This window comes from Vigna angularis, chromosome 6 (genome assembly GCF_016808095.1).
Source record: "Vigna angularis cultivar LongXiaoDou No.4 chromosome 6, ASM1680809v1, whole genome shotgun sequence".
Taxonomy (NCBI): domain Eukaryota; kingdom Viridiplantae; phylum Streptophyta; class Magnoliopsida; order Fabales; family Fabaceae; genus Vigna; species Vigna angularis.
This window is the reverse complement of record NC_068975.1, coordinates 27,774,218-27,796,615: the sequence shown is the minus strand read 5'-3', so window position 1 is coordinate 27,796,615 and position 22,398 is coordinate 27,774,218. Positions and strand designations below refer to the sequence as shown.

Below are 22,398 nucleotides of genomic sequence, written 5' to 3'. Positions count from 1 at the left end.
ATTTGAGTAGGCATTATCCCAAAATTGGAGATATTCAAAACAACCAATTTCATAGAGCTGTCAGCTGAACCCTAACCCCATGGGCTGGCCCTAGCCCCATTTAAAATTAAGCCCATTTTCTTTGGCCCATTTAATGGGGGGCTTTTCTGAAGCCCCCAAAGCCCCTAGGAGGAGGGTTGGGTTTGGGATAGGGTAGGGCTGGCCCTCAATCTGAAATTCCTTCTTTTCACTCAACATCTTTCGTGGATTCTTCTCTTTCACGACTCATCCACGACTCGGTTTCTTCGTTCTCTCCCTTCCGAAAGGCCAAGGGGCTCACTTCCTCCATCATTTTCTTGGGCATTAACAACTAAAGAATTGATTCGCTATTCACAGCTATTGCAAACTCCCTTCCGTCCTTCAACGTTCTTTCACTGTGTTCTTCATTGTTGCAACAGGTTGGTCCTTTACCCTTGTTTTATTTTTCCTCTGAAATTTTGTATACTACTTTCTGATTTTGTATATACATTTGTGCAAATTTTTAATGATTTTGTATATACAACTTGTGAAAGTGCTCTGTCTATGCTAGTTGATGGGTAGAGTGGAAAACAATGTTATTTAATACCATAATGTTTCTGTCTTCTGTCTATGCTCTGATTTGAATTTAAAGGTAGGTAACCGGGTGGAATATATGTTTTTGTCTTCTGTTTTATGCGTTTCAAATATGCTAAATTTCTTTACTTGTCTCAACACTAATTACAAGTTTGTTTATTAGAATGAATGGTGGATTAAACTTTGCATGTCACTAGTTTTTCTCAGTCATTCTTTAGTTGATAATTTTTTAAACGCAAAGTTCTAACCCTTGGCTTCAATTTCATTGACTCTTCATATCTTTATCTAGGAAAAACGTTAAGCAAAAGAAGTTTAACTCTGAACAGAAGAAAGCATGCACTCCATTTATTTTGGGTTTTATTTTTTAGGTGTGTGAGTAAAAAAATGAAAAACGAGGTGAAAAAAATAAGTGAGAAAATATAACTGTATTTGAAAATGTCTTTGAAAGACAAACAGGTACTATTGTAGTTGTCCGGGTGTGTGCTATTTTGTTGTATAAATGTTGTGGAAAGTTGAAACAATATATTGGCCACACTGATTTGTGATGACAAATAAAGATTAGGATAGTATGAAAGATGTGGAGATCAGAGTACAAATGAAGATATGCTCTTTATTAATCTTAGAACATGGGTAATGAAACTAGTGGCATACTTTTTCTTTTATAAAAAAGGTAGCAGATTCATTTTGAAAGAGGATCCTTTCAGCTTGCTTAAATGTGCAAAAGACGTATCTTAATTTATCTTGTTTTTAAAAAATTCATCCTTTTTTAAAGCCGAAATTTATTGAATATGATAAACCTGTTTTAGGTGCTTGTAAAATCAGAGGCAATAAAATATGTTTACATTAAATTAGGTTTGTTTTTATCTGTATCTTTATTACAATTTACCCTATTTAATATCTGCTTGTAAAATTCAACATGGATCCACTAGAAAAAGCAAGAATAACTTTTATGTGGTTAGGATAATCATTAGCTTATTGAAATATTTCACACTGGTTAAGTTTGCTTTATAAGGGGTTAATGACACCATGTGGTTAATTTTGTGAAGCAAGTAGTTAATAATATTGTTAATTTATAAGGAGTTTATGAGCAAGTTTCATTTTACATTTGATTCTGATTTTTATGCATTCTTGTTTGTATAGTTTTCCTCTTTGGTATTTTTTCCCTTTTCATGAGTGTATTAGACTAAACCTCTCTGTCTAAAGAAACGATTCTTCAGCTGGTTTCTTTGCTTGGGTTGTTTGCCATGCTGCAAGTTGTTCAAAGCTCGGTTTCAGATCCCCCAATTGAAAGTAGACCACACAACAGAGTGTGTTCTGAGGAACCTAATACCATTTTAGCAGTGTCACTATCCTGAAGAACCTTACATCTTCAACTATGTTTCTCTGATTGACTCTTTTATTCACTCCAAAGATGATGCAGAGTTGCTGGTTGAGAAAGAAATTATTGTCCATGAACTGGGAAGTGATCAAGAACTGGCAAATCTGGTTAATGATCTTTGCAAACATGTGACAAATTCAACATGCTACCACCAGATCATGGAAGATGTTAATGAACACTACAACAATGATTGGAAATGGGCAATGGGGACATTGAGGTGGGTTTACTTCAGAGACCCTTGGAGAAGCAGTTCTACTATAGTGGGGGTTGCTGTCCTAATATTCACTGCCTTCAACTTCTACCGTGTTACTGATCTACTCTTTTAGTAAATTGAGAATTATATTGATGGAATCACCTTTTCTGTATTACATCATCGTCCATGATTGCACACTAACGGTTACATTTCCCATTTTCTCGCAAATAAGTGGCCTGTTTATTATCAAACATATGAATTGATAACAAATAGCAGTTTCACATCCTTAACTCTAGGAGAGGAGTTAAAATTTTGTAAAAAAGAAAGCGCATGGGCTGGCCCTAACCCATAGGGCTTTGGGGTTTTTAGCCCTGTAGGCTTTTTTAGTGAAGGGTTTTTTTGGCCCTGTGGACTTTTTTGGCCCCAACCCACATGGGGACCAAATCTTATTAAAGGGGCTCACTTGACAGTTCTACAATTTCATCATCACTTCAATTGTCCCAAATATCATTATAGTGATCTGGTCTCTCTCTTCCCATGGTCCAATTGTATCTTTCCACTAATATCTGTTATGCAGATGATCACCTTCAACATTGGTGCCACTTAATGAATGCAATGGACAAGGATAAATAGAGTTATTACCATCAATGTAGTAAGCACACACAACAGTAAATGTTCCCCACATGTTCATAATTGGTCAAATATATTTTCCTCACTTTTTTATATAAATTATTTATATACTCTGATTTTTTATTAGATATTTTGGTATATTTTCTATTTGAACATTGATGTTGATATTTTGAAATTTTTTAATATATTTTAAAACATCAAAATTAATGTTTATCAGTATTTTAAAATTATTCAGATTAAAAAATCGAAATTTTTAGCACATATTATAAACACATGAAATACTTAATAGTTTCTCTCAACAAGCACTGTAACACATCACCCACCTTCCTCTGTTTACCATTAAACAAGGCATCATGTAACATATAATGTATGATTCAATTTTCTTATCATCTTATCTGATTCTTTTGCAGGGATATATATATATATATAAACTAACGATAGATCCTGAAAATGTGATTTGATCCAATTTAAATATTTTTTTTCTGTAAACACTTGTTGAAAATGTAACTAAGAAGTTTCGACCCTATTTAACCTAGAACTAAAGAAACAAACAAAATGAGTAAGAAATCATAGGTTTAGAATTAAGTCAGCTACATAAACATCAGCTACTGCTAATAAAATTGAAAAGAGAAATTGTTGATATCATATGGACTGAACTAAATAGTGAAGTATCCTAATAAGACTATTGAAATATTGAGTTTTTAATATTAATCCTCTTTAAAGACTGGATGCAAAGGCAAGGCATCACTCATATTGGATAACAAATAGGCCAGTGGGAATGAAATGCTCGAAGCAAAGGAAAGTTAATGGGTTGTCAAACATTCAGCTTTACAAACTTAAATTGCAATTAAATTAAGAAATTTAAAATAAACTTAAATTTAAGTAATTTGAGTTGCAACATAACCAATAATGTAATGTATACAAAAAACTTAAACATGTTAAGCAAGATGAAATTTAAAACAGAAATTACAGGAAAAGGAAAGAACATACCGATCCATACCACAGAGCATGATACACAGTTCCACAAGATCCTGCAAACCAATAATACAAAGGTAAATAAAAACTACTTTTCACTATATATTATTGGTTTTACAAGTGCATCAAATTAAGGTGATGGGCCTAATAAAGAAGAAAACAAATTTCAAAAGTCGAAAGTAATCACTCTTACTTTTATACTAGTAATCACCCAATTTTGACCCAATCTCTTTTTTCTTTTCCTCTTTGCCAAATTACACTCCACATGAACTCTCAAACCATACCAACAAAATGACTCAATCTCTTTTTTCTTTTCCTCTCTGCCAATACAAACTTAATATAAATTATGCCAATGACATAATCATAACACCACCTGCAGTTCCAATTTTAAATCATATACCTCATTTAATGTAACTTAAAAAAATTTTACATAACTAAGAAACAGAACCAAGAATTACCACTTGACAACTTACTGATAAAAGCAACCTAAATATCGTAAATGAAAACATATAGTTTTAACTTTCTATTTTAATTAGATGATGAGAATATCCTTGTTCTCATTGATTTAGAAGTACATTTCATGCTGCAACTAGTTAACAGAATTCTTTCAACCATTCTAAATTACATTTTTTAATTATATTTTTCACTTTATACTCATACATCTCTACATATTAATTTCTAAAGTAAACTTTAGTAGTCTTTTTAACTACACTACACCTACAATTACAAATGAATCTTAATCCTCAAAAAGAAGAAAATTGAAGGAACTCAATTACCCAAGTTATCAAGGAAACTCTACAACTCCTTCAAACCTTAAGCAGAGAAGCTCCAGTGCACTCTAGACCAAGGGGCCACCAAGTTGCGAGGAGGTTGCTGCTGGAAGCAAATCACAACTGCAGACAAATTGTCTCCACTCTTTCTCATTGAAGCCTCATCAACCAAATCCTTACTATACAAGGTTCAGTCATTATGGTCCTGGAGCCTATTGTTACTAAAAATCATATTATTTTCGTGTTAACAAAAAGCACACGCAAAACCCAAATCCAAATTCGCAAAAAAGCAGAGATCGAAGGAAAAAAGGAGAAAAAGTTCCATAACACAAGTTAGAATATATAATCAGCAACAAGCACAAATTTCTGAAGCGCACAAAAATATTAAAAATTAAACCTGCTGAAAAAAATGGCGGGCTTCGTCCTCTTGCTACCTACATCTTGTAATACCACTTCATCTTGGCGAATACTCAAGCAACTACTGCTGCCACTTAAGCTATTAACATCACTAGAATCCTCAACATCACTAGCTGGATATACAACGTACCAATTTCCAAAACACATTCATCCTCTTAATCCCTCATAATCACGAACAGAGTATCATCTGAACGACTGTCGACGCTGACGATAAAGAATAGGGGAACAAGCAAATTGACGCCCTCAATGACATCATGGAGCGGCGCGCAACACCTGCGGCGAGTGGCAGTGGTGCGAACAATGGTGGCGCTACGAGAAACAAAACCCTAATGGATCTAGTGTTGGAGTATCTCCAATCTTCGTTCGTGTGCGGTGGCTGAACCCTATCCATAGACGTTTCCAACTTTATCTAGTGCCCAAACACAGCGAGATCTAACACTTCTAGGATGGGGTGCGACCCATGAGCACGACAAGGGTTTTGACGAGCGACGACTTGGCGATTTGGATGGGGTCACGACGTTGTAGATGGCGAGGGTTTTGTACTGTGCCCTTAATGCAGAGGAGGTCGTCGTGGAGGCAACGTAGCTAGAGAAGAAATGCCTAAAGAGAACGAGAAGGAGGGTTGCAGAATGTCAAATATTCTATACCCGTAAGGAGAATAACCGGCGTGGAAAAAGTTCTATAAAATAATATTTTTGTTACTAATATATTTTTATACCGGTTTTAAATCGAATAGGAATAAAAAATGACATTTTATACTTGTTTTAAAAGTAACGGTATAAAAGTTTTTATACATAATCTCACCTTATCATTTTTTTATACCTATTATATTTTAACAGGTATAAAAATTAGCTATAAAAAAACTTATTTTGTATCAGTGAAGAGTTACAACACCACCAATAACTAGCATCTTGGGAATGTTCACGACTTATGGTTCCTCATGTTCAATCTTTTGAACAGTTCCCACCTTATTTTCCTTACTCCGAGCTTGTTTCTCACCTTCTTTTCTTTCCTCCAAGCTTTGCAATTTCCCATGAAATGCCCATTTCTTCATGATGGAAGAGTAAAACTGCACAGGCAGTGCAGTTAACTGACTGGTACCTCTCTTTGATTCCATAGTTAAAAAAATACCATATCACAAATAATTAGCACGCATTAGCCCACTGAGCGAGAATAATTAAATACACTTAAATCAGGAGAAACTTCTAATGCACCTTTCGTATCCATTGCATTTTCATGGTACCACTAATTGGACACTCTTCAATAGTTAAGGACTTTGCAAGCAGGTAGTCGCATTTACGTCGCATTTAGGTCTGAATTTCATAGCATGTTGGGTATTCAAGTGTGAGTCCAAGTTTTACATTGGATAGAAATGAGAAAGTAGAGCAGTATATAAAGATGAAAGACCCTTTAATCCATTGCCTTAAGGTTTTGGGTAAAGAGTGGTGTCTATCCCTTATATAGTTGACTCAGATGTTATTGGTGTTTGTGTAAGCCACAAGAAACCTTCTCCTTTATCCCCTATACCGAAAGTCTTCCAACAAAGAATATTCAGATAAGCAAGTTTCGTTAAGATATGATCCTTGGAAAATCACCCTATTGTTGCTTCTATACTGAGGAGGAACAAGCGAACAAAACAAATATAAAAAAACATCAAAAATAAAGTAGGTAATTCAAATATGAGCAGAAGGTTCTACCAAGGAAATAACATACATTTGGTTCTCTTTGCCATGCTTTATAACTCATAGCAGCGGTTGAACGATCCATCATCTGATTCCAAGCGAGACCTCCATCGTTATTGATTGTCACCAAGTCGACTGCATAATAATAGTTATAAATTAAAGAAATGTTGGTTTTTGCAGTGAAACAAAACATAATTAATGCAATTGAGATTGAGAATAATAAAAATATAATAAAGGAATCACACTTATATGTGTTTGTGTAGTGAGTCTAGCAAATGTTGCAACTAAATTTCCAGTAAAATAGTTGGATGTAAGAAGCCTATATAAACAACATTGAACATCAAATATACAATGCACTTTCAAAGCTATTTTATACAAAACAAAAGAAACTTAGTGAATTTGGAAATGATTTCTCAAAATTATTATCTAAGCACATTGAAGAAGAAAAGGCATTTGAACAAAATTTTACCAATGAACACAAGTACTGTTTAATTTTGTTGTGGTAAACATTAATGAAAACAATTGAAAAAACTGATAACTCCAAAAAAATATGTAAATAAATTATTACACTTATCTCGTACATACCATGACAGCAAATATACACACATAATATTATATCTTTGCGAGTTTTATTACACGGATAATAAAAACGTAATACTGATTTTCAAGAATAATAAAAAATAAAGCAAAAGTTGTCCATTTATAAACTTCAACATCACTACTCAAGGATTATTTAAAACATCGTTTGCTCAATCTATTAAGGTGATAATTAAAAAAAAAACACAAACAAACAAAATATAATAAAACTAATGTATAAAAATAATATTTATTCTAGACTTCACTATACAGATCGTGTCAAACTTTTTGGACACATGTACTCTGTGTGCAACAGTTTGACCACACAAGGTTACTCCAAAAATTCCAATGCACAGGAAGTGAATTCAATCGATCATTAATGTTTGGCGAAGATCGGAGGGCTTATGTTTTTTATTGTAAATTTGACGTAAAATATACATTTAAAATTCAAATAATCTGAGAACTTCATATGATAGTTTGCATTCATGACTAACTTCACAGCACTCATAATATAGACAGTACACAACTTTCTTGTTGGAAAGAACCCTAGTTGTTTCTTTCCGAAAATCCCAGAGAACAAGTTTTAATAGCTAGTAGTTTTGTTAAGACAACTTCTTATACTATTCCATATGAAACTCACTCCATTACATCCAAATCCCTTTCAATTTGGTAACTCTCAGTCGAATAATTCACTTTTCTAGTTGATTTGAAACTCAGATTATTTTTTAATAAAAAAGAAAAAACAAACAGTACTAACAGAAACAGATGTCTGCTATTTGCTGTATTACAAACAGATACAACACAAGATGGAGACTAGAGTTCACCCATCCTTCTTGCACATTTGATACAATCATCCAATATCATCTTCGCATCATATTTGTATACAAATCCTTTATCACACAGCTTTGTTGATGTCCACTTCATATCCTTCCTCTGCCCATCTTCATCTCTGAAATGTAATTTTCAGATGAAAACTGTAAACAATTAATAGGAAGAAAACTTAACTTGTGTATATCCAATCATGTACAAATTTGATCTTAATCGTGTTTAAAGTTATATTCCATAGAAAATGTCCTTGTTTAACATCTTTTTGCAGAAAAGATACTACTATTTAGACCTTTGAGTTAGTTCTTTCAGAAACAAAAAAAAAAAAAGAAGACTAAGAAATAGTAAATCTAGCAATAACCAAGAACAGGCAATCACTCACTCTTGTTTGACGGTGAATTCTGGATAATAAAGAGCATAATGGTTAGCCATCTCTTGTAATGAAATGTAAGAACTTGCACACAAGAATCTTCCACTGATGGAGGTGCTTTCCATGCAGAAAATATGAGCTTCACATACATCATCAATGTGTGCAAGAGGAATTTTACCCAGCAATCCCTCTAGGAACTTCAGTGTTTTGTAGGCTATTTCATTTTGCACGATCTGTGAAATGCAAATTACCCTGCTATTGATTGTGGAAGATACGAGGGTGTCACCTCCCACTAGTCCGCAAGGGAGAGTCACTACCTCCAATTTTCTTCCACCATTTTCATCATTCCCATAGCTCAACAGATGTTTCTCAGACAGTGTTTTTGAATAAACATAGTCCTTTAAATATAAGATCAATACAATAAAGTCAACATTTGTATATTTGCACCTCTGTTCATGTTTGATTCTTGTAAAGTGAATAGTAGTAAGAAACAATCTCAATCATGTAAGAAAATCAACTGATAAAATTCCCAAGATTGATCTGTAGTACGAGACTTGTTATCAATAATGATTTTCCTTGTTAATGACCAAAATTATTACTCACTCACCTTACACACTTTACAGTTAGCTGAATCCCTCTAAATGACTATGTTGTGAATTTGGGATGGCTTCTATCCTAACACACCTGAGGTAAATTTATCACTATTGCCTATGCACTGTTACTAACTCCTTTATTATTTTTTTTTTATGAAAGACATCCTTTTACTTTTTTTCAATTCATTTGTATCATGCATTTTTTTATTCATATCAGAAGGTTTTTTCGATAAAGGACCATTAACGAGATATAATATCAATCAAATATAAATTCAATTTCTTATAAGAAATTGACATTTAAAAAAAATGAATTTATATGTTGTCATCCGTTTAATTTCCTTATATCCCAACTATAACACTTATTGTTTCTTTACTTTTCTCTTATAATCCAGGGAGAAGAAAAGTGTAATGAGAGCATGGAGTAGTAGGAAACCAAATTCTTTCTTTGAAACAAATTGAAGAACAAAATATTGGGAACTAACCTTGTAAAAAGGATCAGGGAATACGTAGTCCAAGGAATCATTGAGAGGAGTCCAGCAAGTTTCATCCATTACATCTTTGAAATCACTCCCATCTTCTTTCAGCGGAGAGGCTGATACAACAGAAGCAGTGTAGATCAGACGCTTCACCGTCCCTGATCTCACACATGACAGGACAATGCTTTTCGCTCCTGCAACTGCTGCTTCCGTAGTATCCTTGTACTGCTATATATGTATATATGCATGCATCTTATCATCACATCACTCATGTATAGTATTAAAAGATTAAAATTATACTTTCAAGAATTTCATCCCATGCCTTAAACAGATTGAGTTAAAGAAACGAACCTGAGATGAACCTGGTTCGTGGGTGAGGGGAGTAGCAACATGAAACACACACTCACATCCTTGAATTGCAGGATCAAATTGAATTGGGTCGTAAATATCAGCTTCAAACAGAACCAGTTTGCCTTCTGCATGAGGAAGGCTCTTTAACAGCCCTACCTTTGACTCGTTCTCTGATGATTATGTTCCAAAATATGAATAAAAACTCAGATATGACAGAAAGAGAAAGAGAAAGAGACAGAGAGAGAATACTGACTCAAATCTCTGAGAGTTGCATGAACAGTATAACCCTTGTCCAGTAGCTTCTTGATGAGCCATGAACCAATGTAACCAGTGCCTCCTGTCACACATACCTTGCTCCCTTCCCCCATTTTTATTACTTTACACAGATGCGTATACACCACAAGCAATTACAACTTGCAAATGAAGTTGAATTAGTTTCTAAAGTGGATGTTTTTTCCTTTTCCTTATTTTTCGAATCCGTAAACAAGCAGACAAAATAATGACTTTTAAATTTTCTTAGTATATTGTCTCTAATGACTTTCATTTTTTAAATTATTTTTAGACTCAAGGAGTCTTGGAATGTAATAATTATAAAAGAAATTAAAGCGCACAAGAAGTCACAGATATGCATAAATAATTGGCAGCGAAATCATTACAGGTAATTTTCCAAGCCTTCCGTAATTTAGTAGCTTAGCATACCCTTTAATTCATTCAATATTTTTAATTTACTTTTGAGAGAATACTAACACTTTAGGCAATATATTTTTAAAGTATATGCACAGTAGAAATAATAACGGGTTGAATTGAGTACAGATAGACAGTCTCTACCCGTTACTTGATCTGTAAAAAAATTCACCTAATAAATATTTGTTTACAAATATTCACAAGTATTTTAAAATCTAAAAATACACACGAATATTTAAAAAATGTATAAAATGGTATATAAAATTACAAACTAATTTATAAAATATAATATAAAATAAATTATAAAATAATATATAAAATTACAAAATAATATATAAATTAAATTAAATAAAATTAATTTTAATTTTAATTAAATTAAATTTAATAAATTATAAATTAAATTTTTATTTTTACTTTTTGTAGATAAATATTTACACAAATAATATAATATCTATATCTGGTCAGTTTATAAATCGATATTAAAATACTCACAAATAATAAATATACGTGGATATCAATTATGCAGCGCGGATTTTATTTGCAGATTCTCTCGTATAGAGATATTTTTACTATTCCTAATACCAAACTTCTAATATCTCCATAAAATTTATAGATTTCGATGGCATTCTTCAAAAACATAAATAAAAATTGTATACTATATTTCTCATTTGTCCCTTTCTTAGCGTTTAATGTTACAAAAACAGCTTAATGATTGTCTACCAAAATTACTACTAAGAGTTAAAGATTTAAAGGTGGTGTTTCACTATTTTGGTATTTCATTTAAAACTTTCTCAATTAGGAAAATTCTATAGATCATGTGGCATGTGCTAGTTGACCTTCTAAATAAGAAAGCAATACCCAAGTAAATAAAATTGAGGATGTCATATTTTTTTGTAATAAAAAAGAAAATATTTTCTTGAATTTGGCTTGTTTGAATGAGTTCTATAAACTTAATTTTGCATGATTATATTTTTAAGATTGATTTTTTGTATAAAAAAAATACAGTACTGATGTTAATAAAAAAATATATTGTTATTGTGTGTATTATAATAAAAGTCACTGCCAAAAGATATAAAAGTATATTAGTATAATGATAAGAATTTTTTTACTAATAGTAGTAGGTAATAATCTTACAAGGACAAATATTATTTAAGTTTCATTTTTACAATGTATATATAAAATAGTAAAAGAAATAAATGTAAATGAGGTTGAAATGAGAAATGTTATGTTGATGTCAATTTCTTTTAGCAAAAAAAAACTTAGATATGGTAACTTTATATTTATTATTTAAGAATCTATTAATCAACGTTTCGATTTTTAGGATCAAATGTACAAATAATGAAAAACTTTTACTTTAATAAAAAATTGTGTTTAGAATACACAATTAATTCGGCATAGTTTCAAACACAACAGTAAAAAAACAAAGTAAATCTTCAAAGGAATATAAAAACTAAGATTTTAAAATATAAAACAAATACGTTGACTTGTAGTCACACAAGTTGTATTAATTTTTATAATGTGAAATATAATTTAAAAGTACAATAATAAATTAATATTAAGAAATGACTGTGTTCTGAAATTCGAAAGATCCAAAAAGTATGTAACAAAATATGAAACTTTTAATAACTGCTCTCATTTCAATAGCATCACATATTACTATATCATGGTATACAGTTAAAAGGATGACATCCATCTTTTTATCTTACTTCTACTGTATAACCTCTTTTAAAGATAAAATATTAATTCAACTAATAAAAATATATATAAAAAAATTGAAATAAAATCATGTTGTCCATAATTGTTAAATGATAATAAGAAAATGATAATTTCAAACCATATCATGGTTATTAAAATTATATATTATCATATATCAAGTTTTAGATATACATCCAAGACAAACTCACCGCATCCTTAAATTGCAAGAATCGTTTGGATTACAATTTTACAATATACAGAAAAATATTAAAAATATCTAAATTAATATTAAATTTAATTTTTATATAAATATTATAATGATGTTTTTTTAATAAAATTAAGTTTATTTAATTTTATATTTTATATTAAATTTATTTAGATTTTGTTATAAATATTATATATCAATAATTTCTATAAACTTTAAAAGAAAGATATTTAAAACAAAACTTGCCCCGGCAACTCACAGGGACCGCCCCCACAGATCACCACCAGGCTTTCCAGTGTGCTTTGTCCTCACTCGCACACTTTCCCTGTCAGGAGCCGCTCACCACCAGGCTTTCCAGTGTGCTTTGTCCTCACTCGCACACTTTCCCTACCAGGAGCCGCTCCTTGTCTGTGCCCCTGCACCATGCTTCTTGCACCGGCGTCACTCCCCGCCCTCGTCTCCGTGCCCGGGTGTCACATGCCCACCAGCTTCCACTTGGTTCGTCCTCGAACCACACCGTACTGGGAGAGGCTAGGCTCTGATACCATCTGTAACGCCCCGGCAACTCCCACAGATCACCACCAGGCTTTCCAGTGTGCTTTGTCCTCACTCGCACACTTTCCGGGAAAACTTCCCAGAAGGTCACCCATCCCAGAATTATTCCAAGCTAAGCACGCTTAACTATGGAGTTCTTATGAGTCAGGCTACCAAAAAGCAAATGCATTTTGGTGATATGAGTAGTCAAATCAATTCCTTTAAGCTATCCTTCAACTGTATAGTCTCATACCTATACAGTCTCCAGATCCCTCTCATTCCGGTGTATGTTCGATTCATCCATGTACCCCTTCCACCCGAAGCTGCCATGAGTCGCTCCTTGTCTGTGCCCCCTGCACCATGCTTCTTGCACCGGCGTCACTCCCCGCCCTCGTCTCCGTGCCCGGGTGTCACAACATATATTGTCATTACTATTTCATACAGTCTTTGTCACCTAATAGGACCGAAATTTGATAAGTGATAATTTTTAAAAGATATTAAAAATAAAAATTACAAAATTACACTTAATATATAAATTAATAAAGTAATGTGATGCATTACTAACTAAAAAACCAAATCATAAAGAAATATGAAAACCAACAAAATGTTCAAACTTATTTATTAAATAAGGATAAACAAACTCATAATAAATTGAAGAAGAAAAACATCATAATTTTCCTTGAAACAAAAAACAGATGACTGGACACCAACCCTGGCAATTAATGGGAGGGAATGAGACTCACATTAGAACATTAACATCATTAATCCCTTTTTATTTGGTAACTCTCATAGTCTAATAATTCACTTTTAGTTTATTTGAAACTCAGATTAATTTTTAATAAAAAAGAAAAGAAACATTAATAACAGACGCAGATGTCTGGTATTTGTTGTATTACAAGCAGATACAGCACAAAATGGAGATTAGAGTTCACCCATCCTTCTTGCACATTTGATACAATCATCCAATATCATCTTCGCATCATATTTGTATACAAATCCTTTATCACACAGCTTTGTTGATGTCCACTTTATATCCTTCCTCTGCCCATCTTCATCTCTGAAATGTAATTCTCAGGTGAAAACTGTAAACAACAATGGGAAGAAAACTTGTGTATTCCAAGACTATACAATCAAGTTCAAATTTGATTTTAATCGTCCTTAAAGTTATTCCATGGAAAATGTTTTTGTTTAGCATCTCTGTTCATAAAATATTCTACAATTTAGGCCTTTGATTTGGTTCTTTCATAGACAAACACAAAAAGACCAAGAAATAGTAAATGTAGCAACAAACAAGAACAGACAACCACTTACTCTTGTTTCACATTGAATTCGGGATGATAACGAGCGTAATGGTTAGCCATCTCTTGTAATGAAATGTAAGAACTTGCACACAAGAATCTTCCACTGATGGAGGTGCTTTCCATGCAGAAAATATGAGCTTCACAGACATCATCAATGTGTGCAAGAGGAATTTTACCCAGTAATCCCTCTAGGAACTTGAGTGCTGTGTAGGCTATTTCATTTTGCACGATCTGTGCAATACAAACTACCCTGCTACCGAGTGTGGAAGATACGAGGGTGTCACCTCCCACTAGTCCGCAAGGGAGAGTTACTACCTCCAATTTTCTTCCACCATTTTCATCATTCCCATAGCTCAACAGATGTTTCTCAGACAGCGTTTTTGAATAAGTATAGTCCTTTAAATATAAGACCGATACAATAAAGTCAACATTTGTATATTTGCAACTCTGTTCATGTTTGATTCTTGTACAATGAACAGTAATAATAAACAATCTTTTTTTATTATAATCCAGGGAGCAAAAACAGTGCAAATGGAGTCATGGGAATCCAAATTTTTTCTTTCAAACAAATTGAAGAATAAGATGTTGGGAACTAACCTTGTACAGAGGAACATCAAGGAATACGTAGTCCAAGGAATCATTGAGAGGAGTCCAACAAGTTTCATCCATTACATCTTTGAAATCACTCCCATCTTCTTTCAGCGGAGAGGCTGATACAACAGAAGCAGTGTAGATCAAACGCTTCACCGTCCCTGATCTCACACATGACAGGGCAATGCTTTTCGCACCTGCAACTGCTGCTTCCGTAGTATCCTTGTACTGCTATATATGTATATATGCATGCATCTTATCATCACATCACTCATGTATAGTATTAAAAGATTAAAATTATACTTTCAAGAATTTCATCCCATGCCTTAAACAGATTGAGTTATGCATAGAGAGTTAAAGAAACGAACCTGAGATGAACCTGGTTCATGGGTGAGGGGAGTAGCAACATGAAACACATACTGACATCCTTGAATTGCAGGATCAAATTGAGTTGGGTTGTAAATATCAGCTTCAAACAGAACCAGTTTGCCTTCTGCATGAGGAAGGCTCTTTAACAGCCCTACCTTTGACTCGTTCTCTGATGATTATGTTCCAAAATATGAATAAAAACCCAGATATGACAGAAAGAGAAAGAGAAAGAGAGAAAATACTAACTCAAGTCTCTGAGAGTTGCATGAACAGTATAACCCTTGGCCAGTAGCTTCTTGATGAGCCATGAACCTATGTAACCACTGCCTCCTGTAACACATACCTTGCTCCCTTCTCCCATTTTTCCTACTCTTTTCACTGATACTCACACCACAAACACTTACAACTCTAGTGAAATAGCTTTTGAAGAAATATTGCCAAAACACTCTTTAAACATGTACACTGTTAGATTTCAGATTGGTATTCTTATATGTGAAAAATAATCCAAGTGTGAATTAAAAATGATAAAGTTATACACTACATAACATATGAAAGATCCATAAACTTGCTGATTTAATAGCATCCACTCTATTTAACTTATAATATGGAAAAGCGATCTAAACTAAATCTTCTTAGTGTGTGTCTCTGATGACTTTCATTAAGTATAAGTAAAACCGGTCTACATGCAATGTTAAACAATTTTATTCAATCACAGTTCACCATTTTAAACTATTTTTAGATTCTAGAAGTCTTGGATTTCGTAATTATAAAAGAAATTAATGCACAGAAGAAAGACACAGATACGCTTAAATAATTGGCATGGTGGGAACCATTACAAATACTTTTCCATGCCTTCTGCGATTCAGTAGCTGGCTTCATCCACAATGTCGTTATATTTTAACAATATTTTTTTTACAATATTTTAACATCATCTACGTGGTCCACGTTGATGTTTATGATTATTATTATTGATTGTGAAGTAATTTTGAATCGATCACATAATGACACGTAGATGATATTAAAATATTGTAAAAAAAATATTGTTAAAGTATCATTATCCTTTAGCATACTCTTTATTTCATTCAATATTTTTAATTTACTTTTGAGAGAATATTGATATCAGTGGATTAATATTTTCTAAATGCACTCACTCAAAATAAAGAAACAGAGGAAGAGTTTGATATTTGATTCACTTGACAAACTTGTGCAAATCAGTGCATTAGAGTTGCCTTTTTTATAGGCTACAATTACAATATAATAATAGCAAATGTTTCCTAAAGACAAAGAAAGATACACCCGTGAATCAAAAGCAGATATTATATGGTCCCATAACAAAGATGCGGTACACTACTTGATTTATTTCTGACATTGCCTCCCTTAAATCAAGTTTCTACCATTCCAAGCATTTTCTTCAACTTGTAAAATAACTCAGTTTTCAGTGGCTTTGTAAAAATATCTGCAACTTGTTCATCAGTTGGAAGATATTTGATTACTACTTCTTTCTCAGCTACTAGTTCTCGGATCTTGTGAAACCGAATATCAATGTGCTTGGATCGTCCATGAAAAACTGGATTTTTTGATAGTGAAATTGCAGACTTGTTATCACAATGTATCACTGTAGGAGTATCTTGCATCTGATGCATAGCTTCAAGCATCCTTCTCATCCATATTGCTTGTGTAGCACAACTTGTTACAGCTATATATTCTGCTTCGGCTGTTGAGAGTGCAATTGTTGGCTGCTTCTTTGAGGACCATGATACAACTCCAGTGCCTAGATGAAACGTGTACCCCGACGTGCTTTTCCTTGTTTCAATATCTCCTGCCCAGTCACTATCTGTGTATCCAACCAGCTTTACATTAGAATTATTAGAATAAAAAATTCCCTCAGTCAGAGTACCCTTGATGTATCTGAGAATTCTTTTTGCTCCTTGTAAATGACTTGCACGTGGCTCTTCCATGAATCTACTGAGCAATCCTACTCCAAATACAATATCTGGTCTATTGGCAGTTAAGTATCTCAGACTTCCAATCAAACTTTTGTAGTATGTTGAATCAACCCTTCTTTCATCACTATCTCTTTTCAATTTCAACTTTTCCTCAACAGGTATTGAGATTGGCTTTGAATACTCCATTTTGAATTTCTTCAAAGTGTCTGTAGCATACTTCTTTTGAGATATAAGAATTCCATCATTCTGCTGAACCACCTCAATGCCAAGAAAATATGACATTAGACCCAAATCTGTCATCTCAAAACATTGAACCATGGCCTCCCTGAATTCTGCAATCATCTTTGGATTATTGCCAGTAAAGATTAGATCATCAACATAAAGGCATACTATAATAATATCATCTGGATCAACAACTTTAATATATAAAGTGTGCTCAAATGGACATCTCTGAAATCCATGTTGTAAAAAATAGGAATCAATCCTTTTGTACCATGCTCTGGGTGCCTGCTTCAAGCCATATAATGCTTTCTTCAATCTGTAGACTTTATTTTCTTTTCCTTTAACTTCATATCCTCCAGGCTGCTCAACATATACTTCTTCTTCCAAAGTACCATTCAGAAAAGCAGATTTAACATCCATTTGATGAATTTTCCAATTATTTTGAGCTGATAGAGAGATGAGCATACGAATTGTATCTAATCTTGCTACAGGAGCAAATACCTCAAAATAGTCAATTCCTGGCTTTTGTTTGTACCCTTTTGCTACCAACCTTGCTTTGAAACGATCAATTTCTCCGCTGGGCTTGTACTTAGTTTTGTACACCCACTTCACTCCAATTGGCCTTTTGTCTGCTGGTAAGTCTGTCAGCTCCCATGTTTGATTCTTCTCAATGGAATGAATTTCTTCATCCATTGCTTTTCTCCAATGTTGATTATTTGATGCTTCTTCAAATGATATAGGCTCGCAATCTGCAAATAAGGCAAAATTGATAATTTCTTCATTAAATGAGTCATTGTCATTACCCACAACATAATCCTCTAATCTGGCTGGTAGTCTCCTTTGCCTCTGTGGTTTGCTTGATGTTTCTGGCTCATCAGGTGTTGAATCTACATGTCCATTCTCCTCTTCATAATTTTCTAGAATTATTGTAGGCTTATTTTGGGATTTGGATAGCCAATCCCACATTCCTTCTTCATCAAAGGTCACATCTCTGCTGATAATTACCTTCTTTGTCTCCGGATTGTAGAGCCTGTATGCCTTTGAATTTGTGCAGTAGCCAATGAACACACATTTTTCTCCTTTATCATCGAGCTTCTTCCTTAGCTGATCTGGTACATGGGCGTAAGCTATACACCCAAAAACTTTGAGATGTCGAATTGATGGTCTCCTTCCACTCCAGGCTTCTTCTGGTGTTTTCTCACAAACACTCTTTGTTGGACATCTGTTCAGGATATACACAGCAGTAGCAACAGCTTCTGCCCAAAACTCTCTAGGCAATTGTTTTGCTTTTAACATGCACCTTACCATATCCATGATGGTCCTGTTCTTTCTTTCGGCAACTCCATTTTGTTGAGGAGTGTATCTGGTTGTTAGTTGATGATGTATTCCATGTTGCTCAAAATAATCTGCACAGACAAGGTATTCTTGACCTCTGTCTGTTCTCAATGCTTTAATCTTGCAGCCACTTTATTTCTCCACAAATGCCTTAAATGACTTAAAGGCATCACAAGCATTTGATTTCTGCTTCAAAAAATATACCCATGTTTTTCTACTGAAATCATCAATAAAGGTAATAAAATACTTACTACCACCATGTGTTGGAATTTCAACTGTGCATAAATCTGAATGAACAATCTCCAGTGGCTTTCTTGCTCTCCATGACTTTCCTGTAGGAAATGATTCTCTGTGTTTCTTTCCCAATTGGCAAGTCTCACACACACTCTTGGGAATATTTATAACAGGCAAACCAGAAACATATTCTTTCTTTGACAGATAATTTAATCCAGAAAAATGAAAGTGTCCGAAGCGCATATGCCACAACCAATCATCATTTGGTATGATAGAACTCAAACAAGGATATTTTTCATGTTGAATTTTCAAAGGGAATAGGCGATTCGGAGTCATTTTTACCTTGGCTATAAATCTCCCACTCTTGTTAATCAATGTGCAGTTCCCATGATGAATCTGCATGTTGTATCCTTTTTCTGATAGTTGTCCCATGCTTAATAAATTATGATGAAGACCAGGAGCATAAAAAACATCAGAAATGAAATTCTGTGAACCATCTTTCAATCTAATCATTATTTGGCCTTTTCCCAAAATTGGAATATCGCTGTTGTTGCCAAACTTAACAGTTGAAGTAACTGTTTCATCTAGCAAAGAAAACAATTCCTTTTTTCCACACATATGATTACTACACCCAGTATCTAAGTACCAGATATTTTCATCTTCTGAGAAGTTATTGCTTGTCAAAAATAAACTTTGTGGGTTATTAGAATTCTCACCAATATCCTGGTACTGATTTTCTGCAATGTTTGCTTGCTGTCGGAATTTGCAATCTGCTACTCTGTGGCCATATTTTCCACAGTGGAAGCAATTAACATTACTTCTTTCTTGATAGCCACCTCTTCCTCTTCCTCGATGGGCAGGTACAAAACTATCTCCATCTCTTCCTTGATTGTTTGGTCTGAATTTGTTGTTTCTCCAGTGATTAAAATTATCACGACCTCTACCTCTTAAATTTCCACAACCTCTACTTCTGAAATTTCCTCTTCCTCTATTATTGAAATTATCACGACCTCTACTTTCTACTTCTTGATTGGACTCCGCAACTTTATTGAAATTCACTTGACTTTTCAATGCTTCGGCTCCTTTTTCTGTTTTCTCCAATATTCTGCTCACATGGCTTTCAATGCTTCCTTGCAATTCTGCAACTGTCATGGTGTCTGTGTCGTGAGACTCTATTATTGTAGTCACCACATGATCAAACTTCATCGGCATGGTGCGTAGAATTTTTTCAACCACCTTGCTTTCAGAAATATCTTCTCCATATACTCTCATCTTATTGACAAGATCTGTGATACGTGAAAAATATTGTTGAACAGTTTCTGAACTAGACATATCATACCTTTCATATTCTCTTCGCAAGGACTGCAGTTTGGATTTTTGAGCTTTCTCTACTCCTTTGTATGATAACTTCAATGTATCCCACGCATCTTTGGCAGTCTTGCAATTTGCAATTTTGCCAAAAATTGAATAATCTATTCCTTGTTGAATTTGTGATAGCGCCAACTGCCCCTTCCTTTGATTTTCTGCATTAGCTTGTTCTTGTAAGCCTGGTTCAATAAAGCTCCAAATGTTGTGAGCTTTCAAATGGGTGGACATCAACAATTCCCAATAATTGTAATCCATTTTGTCATCTAATTTGGGACCAGACCAAACAATATTGTAATTTGTGGCCATCTCTCTCTTTCTCAAATAGACTCAAAAATTTTGTTAAGGTGAGAACGCTTTTGTTCCTCACACACTCAGAAAATTTTATACTGCTCTCTCACAGACTTAAAAAACTAATGCTGGATCTAGCCTGCTCTGATACCAATTTGATATCAGTGGGATTAATATTTTCTAAATGCACTCACTCAAAATAAAGAAACAGAGGAAGAGTTTGATATTTGATTCACTTGACAAACTTGTGCAAATCAGTGCATTAGAGTTGCCTTTTTTATAGGCTACAATTACAATATAATAATAGCAAATGTTTCCTAAAGACAAAGAAAGATACACCCGTGAATCAAAAGCAGATATTATATGGTCCCATAACAAAGATGCGGTACACTACTTGATTTATTTCTGACAAATATTAACACTTTAGCAATATATTTTTAAAGTGTATGCCAAACTTCTAATATCTCCATTAATTTTACAGATTTCAATTGCATTCTTCAAAAACCTAAATAAAAATTGTATACTATGTTTCTCATTTGTCCCTTTCTTAGCCTTTAATGTTACAAAAGCAGCTTCCGTGATTGTGTACCAAAATTCCTACAAATAATTAAAGATTTAAAAGTGGTATTTCACTATTTTGGTACTTCATTTAAAACAAAATCCTAGAGATCACGTGACATGTGCTAGTATACTTTCTAAATAAACAAGTAATACCCAAGTAAATACAATTGAAGATGTCATATTTGTTTTGCAATTAAAAATAAAATACTCTCTTGAATTTGGCTTGCTTGAATGAGCTCTATGAACTTAATTTTGCATGATTATATTTTTAAGATTGATTTTTTGTATAAAAAAATACAGTACTGATGTTAATAAAAAATATATTGTTTTTGTATGTATTATAATAAAAGTCACTGCCAAAAAGATATATAATATATTAGTATAATGATAAGAATTTTTTTACTAGTAGTAGTAGGTAATAATCTTACAAGGACAAACATTATTTAAGTTTCATTTTTATTACGTGTGTACAAAATAGTAAAAAGTATATATATATATATATATATATATATATATATATATATATATATATATATATATATATATATATATATATATATGAGGTTGAAATGAGGCATGTTATGTTGATGTCAATTTCTTTTAGCAAAAAACTTAGATATGGTAAATTTATATTTATTAATTAAGAATTTATTAATCAACATTTCGATTTTTAGGATCAAAAGTACAAATAATGAAAAATGTTACTTTAATAAAAAGTTGTGTTTAGAATACACAATTAATTCGGCATAGTTTCAACACGACAGTAAAAAACAAAAGAAAAAAACAAAGTACATCTCCGAAGGGAGATATCAAAACTCTTAAGATTTTAAAATATACACCAAATAGGTTGACTTGTATTCACACAAGTGGTATTAATTTTTATAATGTGCTAAGATAATTTTAAAAATACAAAAGATCCAAAAAAGTATGCAACAAAATATGAATTTTTTTAATAACCAGCTCTCATTTCAATAGCATAACATATTACTATAACATGGTATATAGTTAAAAGGATGACATCCATCATTTTATCTTATTTTACTGTATAACCTCTTTTAATGATAAAATATTAATTTAGCTAATACAAATAAATATATTTTTTTAAAATAAAATAATGTTGTCCATAATTGTTAAATGATAATAAGAAAATGATAATTTCAATATTAAAATTATATATTATCATATCAAGTCAGATATAGGCATTTAAGACAAACTCACTCTCACCCTTGAAATGTAGG

The 22,398-nt window shown here is 32.9% G+C and overlaps 3 protein-coding genes across 7 annotated transcripts; 1 reads left to right on the top strand and 2 right to left on the bottom strand.

Annotated features, from left to right (window-relative positions):
• The first annotated feature begins 1,026 nt into the window (after positions 1 to 1,026).
• On the top strand, positions 1,027 to 2,352 carry LOC128197554 (putative UPF0481 protein At3g02645). The gene is made up of 2 exons (XM_052879613.1): positions 1,027 to 1,047; positions 1,933 to 2,352. The coding sequence occupies exons 1-2, from the start codon at positions 1,027 to 1,029 to the stop codon at positions 2,293 to 2,295; spliced, it is 384 nt and encodes a 127-aa protein (XP_052735573.1). The 3' UTR covers positions 2,296 to 2,352.
• A 5,312-nt stretch (positions 2,353 to 7,664) lies between these two features.
• Positions 7,665 to 10,280, bottom strand: LOC108342965 (putative anthocyanidin reductase). 3 transcript variants are annotated; one of them, XM_017580918.2, is made up of 5 exons: positions 10,081 to 10,278; positions 9,828 to 9,997; positions 9,483 to 9,704; positions 8,420 to 8,805; positions 7,665 to 8,161 (listed from the first exon to the last, which is right to left on the bottom strand). In XM_017580918.2, the coding sequence occupies exons 1-5, from the start codon at positions 10,193 to 10,195 to the stop codon at positions 8,026 to 8,028; spliced, it is 1,029 nt and encodes a 342-aa protein (XP_017436407.2). In that variant the 5' UTR covers positions 10,196 to 10,278; the 3' UTR covers positions 7,665 to 8,025. The 3 variants fall into 3 exon arrangements, with proteins under 3 accessions (XP_017436407.2, XP_017436408.2, XP_052735728.1); XM_017580919.2 differs by having other exon boundaries at positions 9,483 to 9,701; positions 10,081 to 10,277; XM_052879768.1 differs by having other exon boundaries at positions 8,020 to 8,186; positions 10,081 to 10,280.
• A 3,359-nt stretch (positions 10,281 to 13,639) lies between these two features.
• Positions 13,640 to 15,662, bottom strand: LOC108341561 (putative anthocyanidin reductase). Of its 3 annotated transcripts, none has more exons than XM_052879252.1 (5): positions 15,453 to 15,662; positions 15,206 to 15,375; positions 14,844 to 15,068; positions 14,257 to 14,642; positions 13,640 to 14,002 (listed from the first exon to the last, which is right to left on the bottom strand). In XM_052879252.1, exons 1-5 carry the CDS (start codon positions 15,565 to 15,567, stop codon positions 13,867 to 13,869), a joined length of 1,032 nt encoding a protein of 343 aa, XP_052735212.1. In that variant the 5' UTR covers positions 15,568 to 15,662; the 3' UTR covers positions 13,640 to 13,866. The 3 variants fall into 3 exon arrangements, with proteins under 3 accessions (XP_052735212.1, XP_052735213.1, XP_017434718.1); XM_052879253.1 differs by having other exon boundaries at positions 14,844 to 15,065; XM_017579229.2 differs by lacking the exon at positions 13,640 to 14,002 and having other exon boundaries at positions 14,253 to 14,642; positions 14,844 to 15,065; positions 15,453 to 15,656.
• Positions 15,663 to 22,398: the final 6,736 nt, after the last annotated feature.

What these genes read in the sequence shown, in the direction of transcription:
- LOC108342965 (XM_017580918.2), bottom strand. Translation starts at nt 10,195, where the DNA reads ATGGGGGAAGGGAGCAAGGTATGTGTGACAGGAGGCACTGGTTACATT. An exon ending in ACGAACCAGGTTCATCTCAG is followed by an intron (nt 9,705 to 9,827) that starts GTTCGTTTCTTT and finishes ATACATATATAG; the next exon opens with CAGTACAAGGATACTACGGA. An exon ending in GAATTCACCGTCAAACAAGA is followed by an intron (nt 8,162 to 8,419) that starts GTGAGTGATTGC and finishes ATTACATTTCAG; the next exon opens with AGATGAAGATGGGCAGAGGA.
- LOC128197554 (XM_052879613.1), top strand. Translation starts at nt 1,027, where the DNA reads ATGTCTTTGAAAGACAAACAG. An exon ending in TGTCTTTGAAAGACAAACAG is followed by an intron (nt 1,048 to 1,932) that starts GTACTATTGTAG and finishes CCATTTTAGCAG; the next exon opens with TGTCACTATCCTGAAGAACC.
- LOC108341561 (XM_052879252.1), bottom strand. Translation starts at nt 15,567, where the DNA reads ATGGGAGAAGGGAGCAAGGTATGTGTTACAGGAGGCAGTGGTTACATA. An exon ending in TGCAACTCTCAGAGACTTGA is followed by an intron (nt 15,376 to 15,452) that starts GTTAGTATTTTC and finishes CATAATCATCAG; the next exon opens with AGAACGAGTCAAAGGTAGGG. An exon ending in ATGAACCAGGTTCATCTCAG is followed by an intron (nt 15,069 to 15,205) that starts GTTCGTTTCTTT and finishes ATACATATATAG; the next exon opens with CAGTACAAGGATACTACGGA.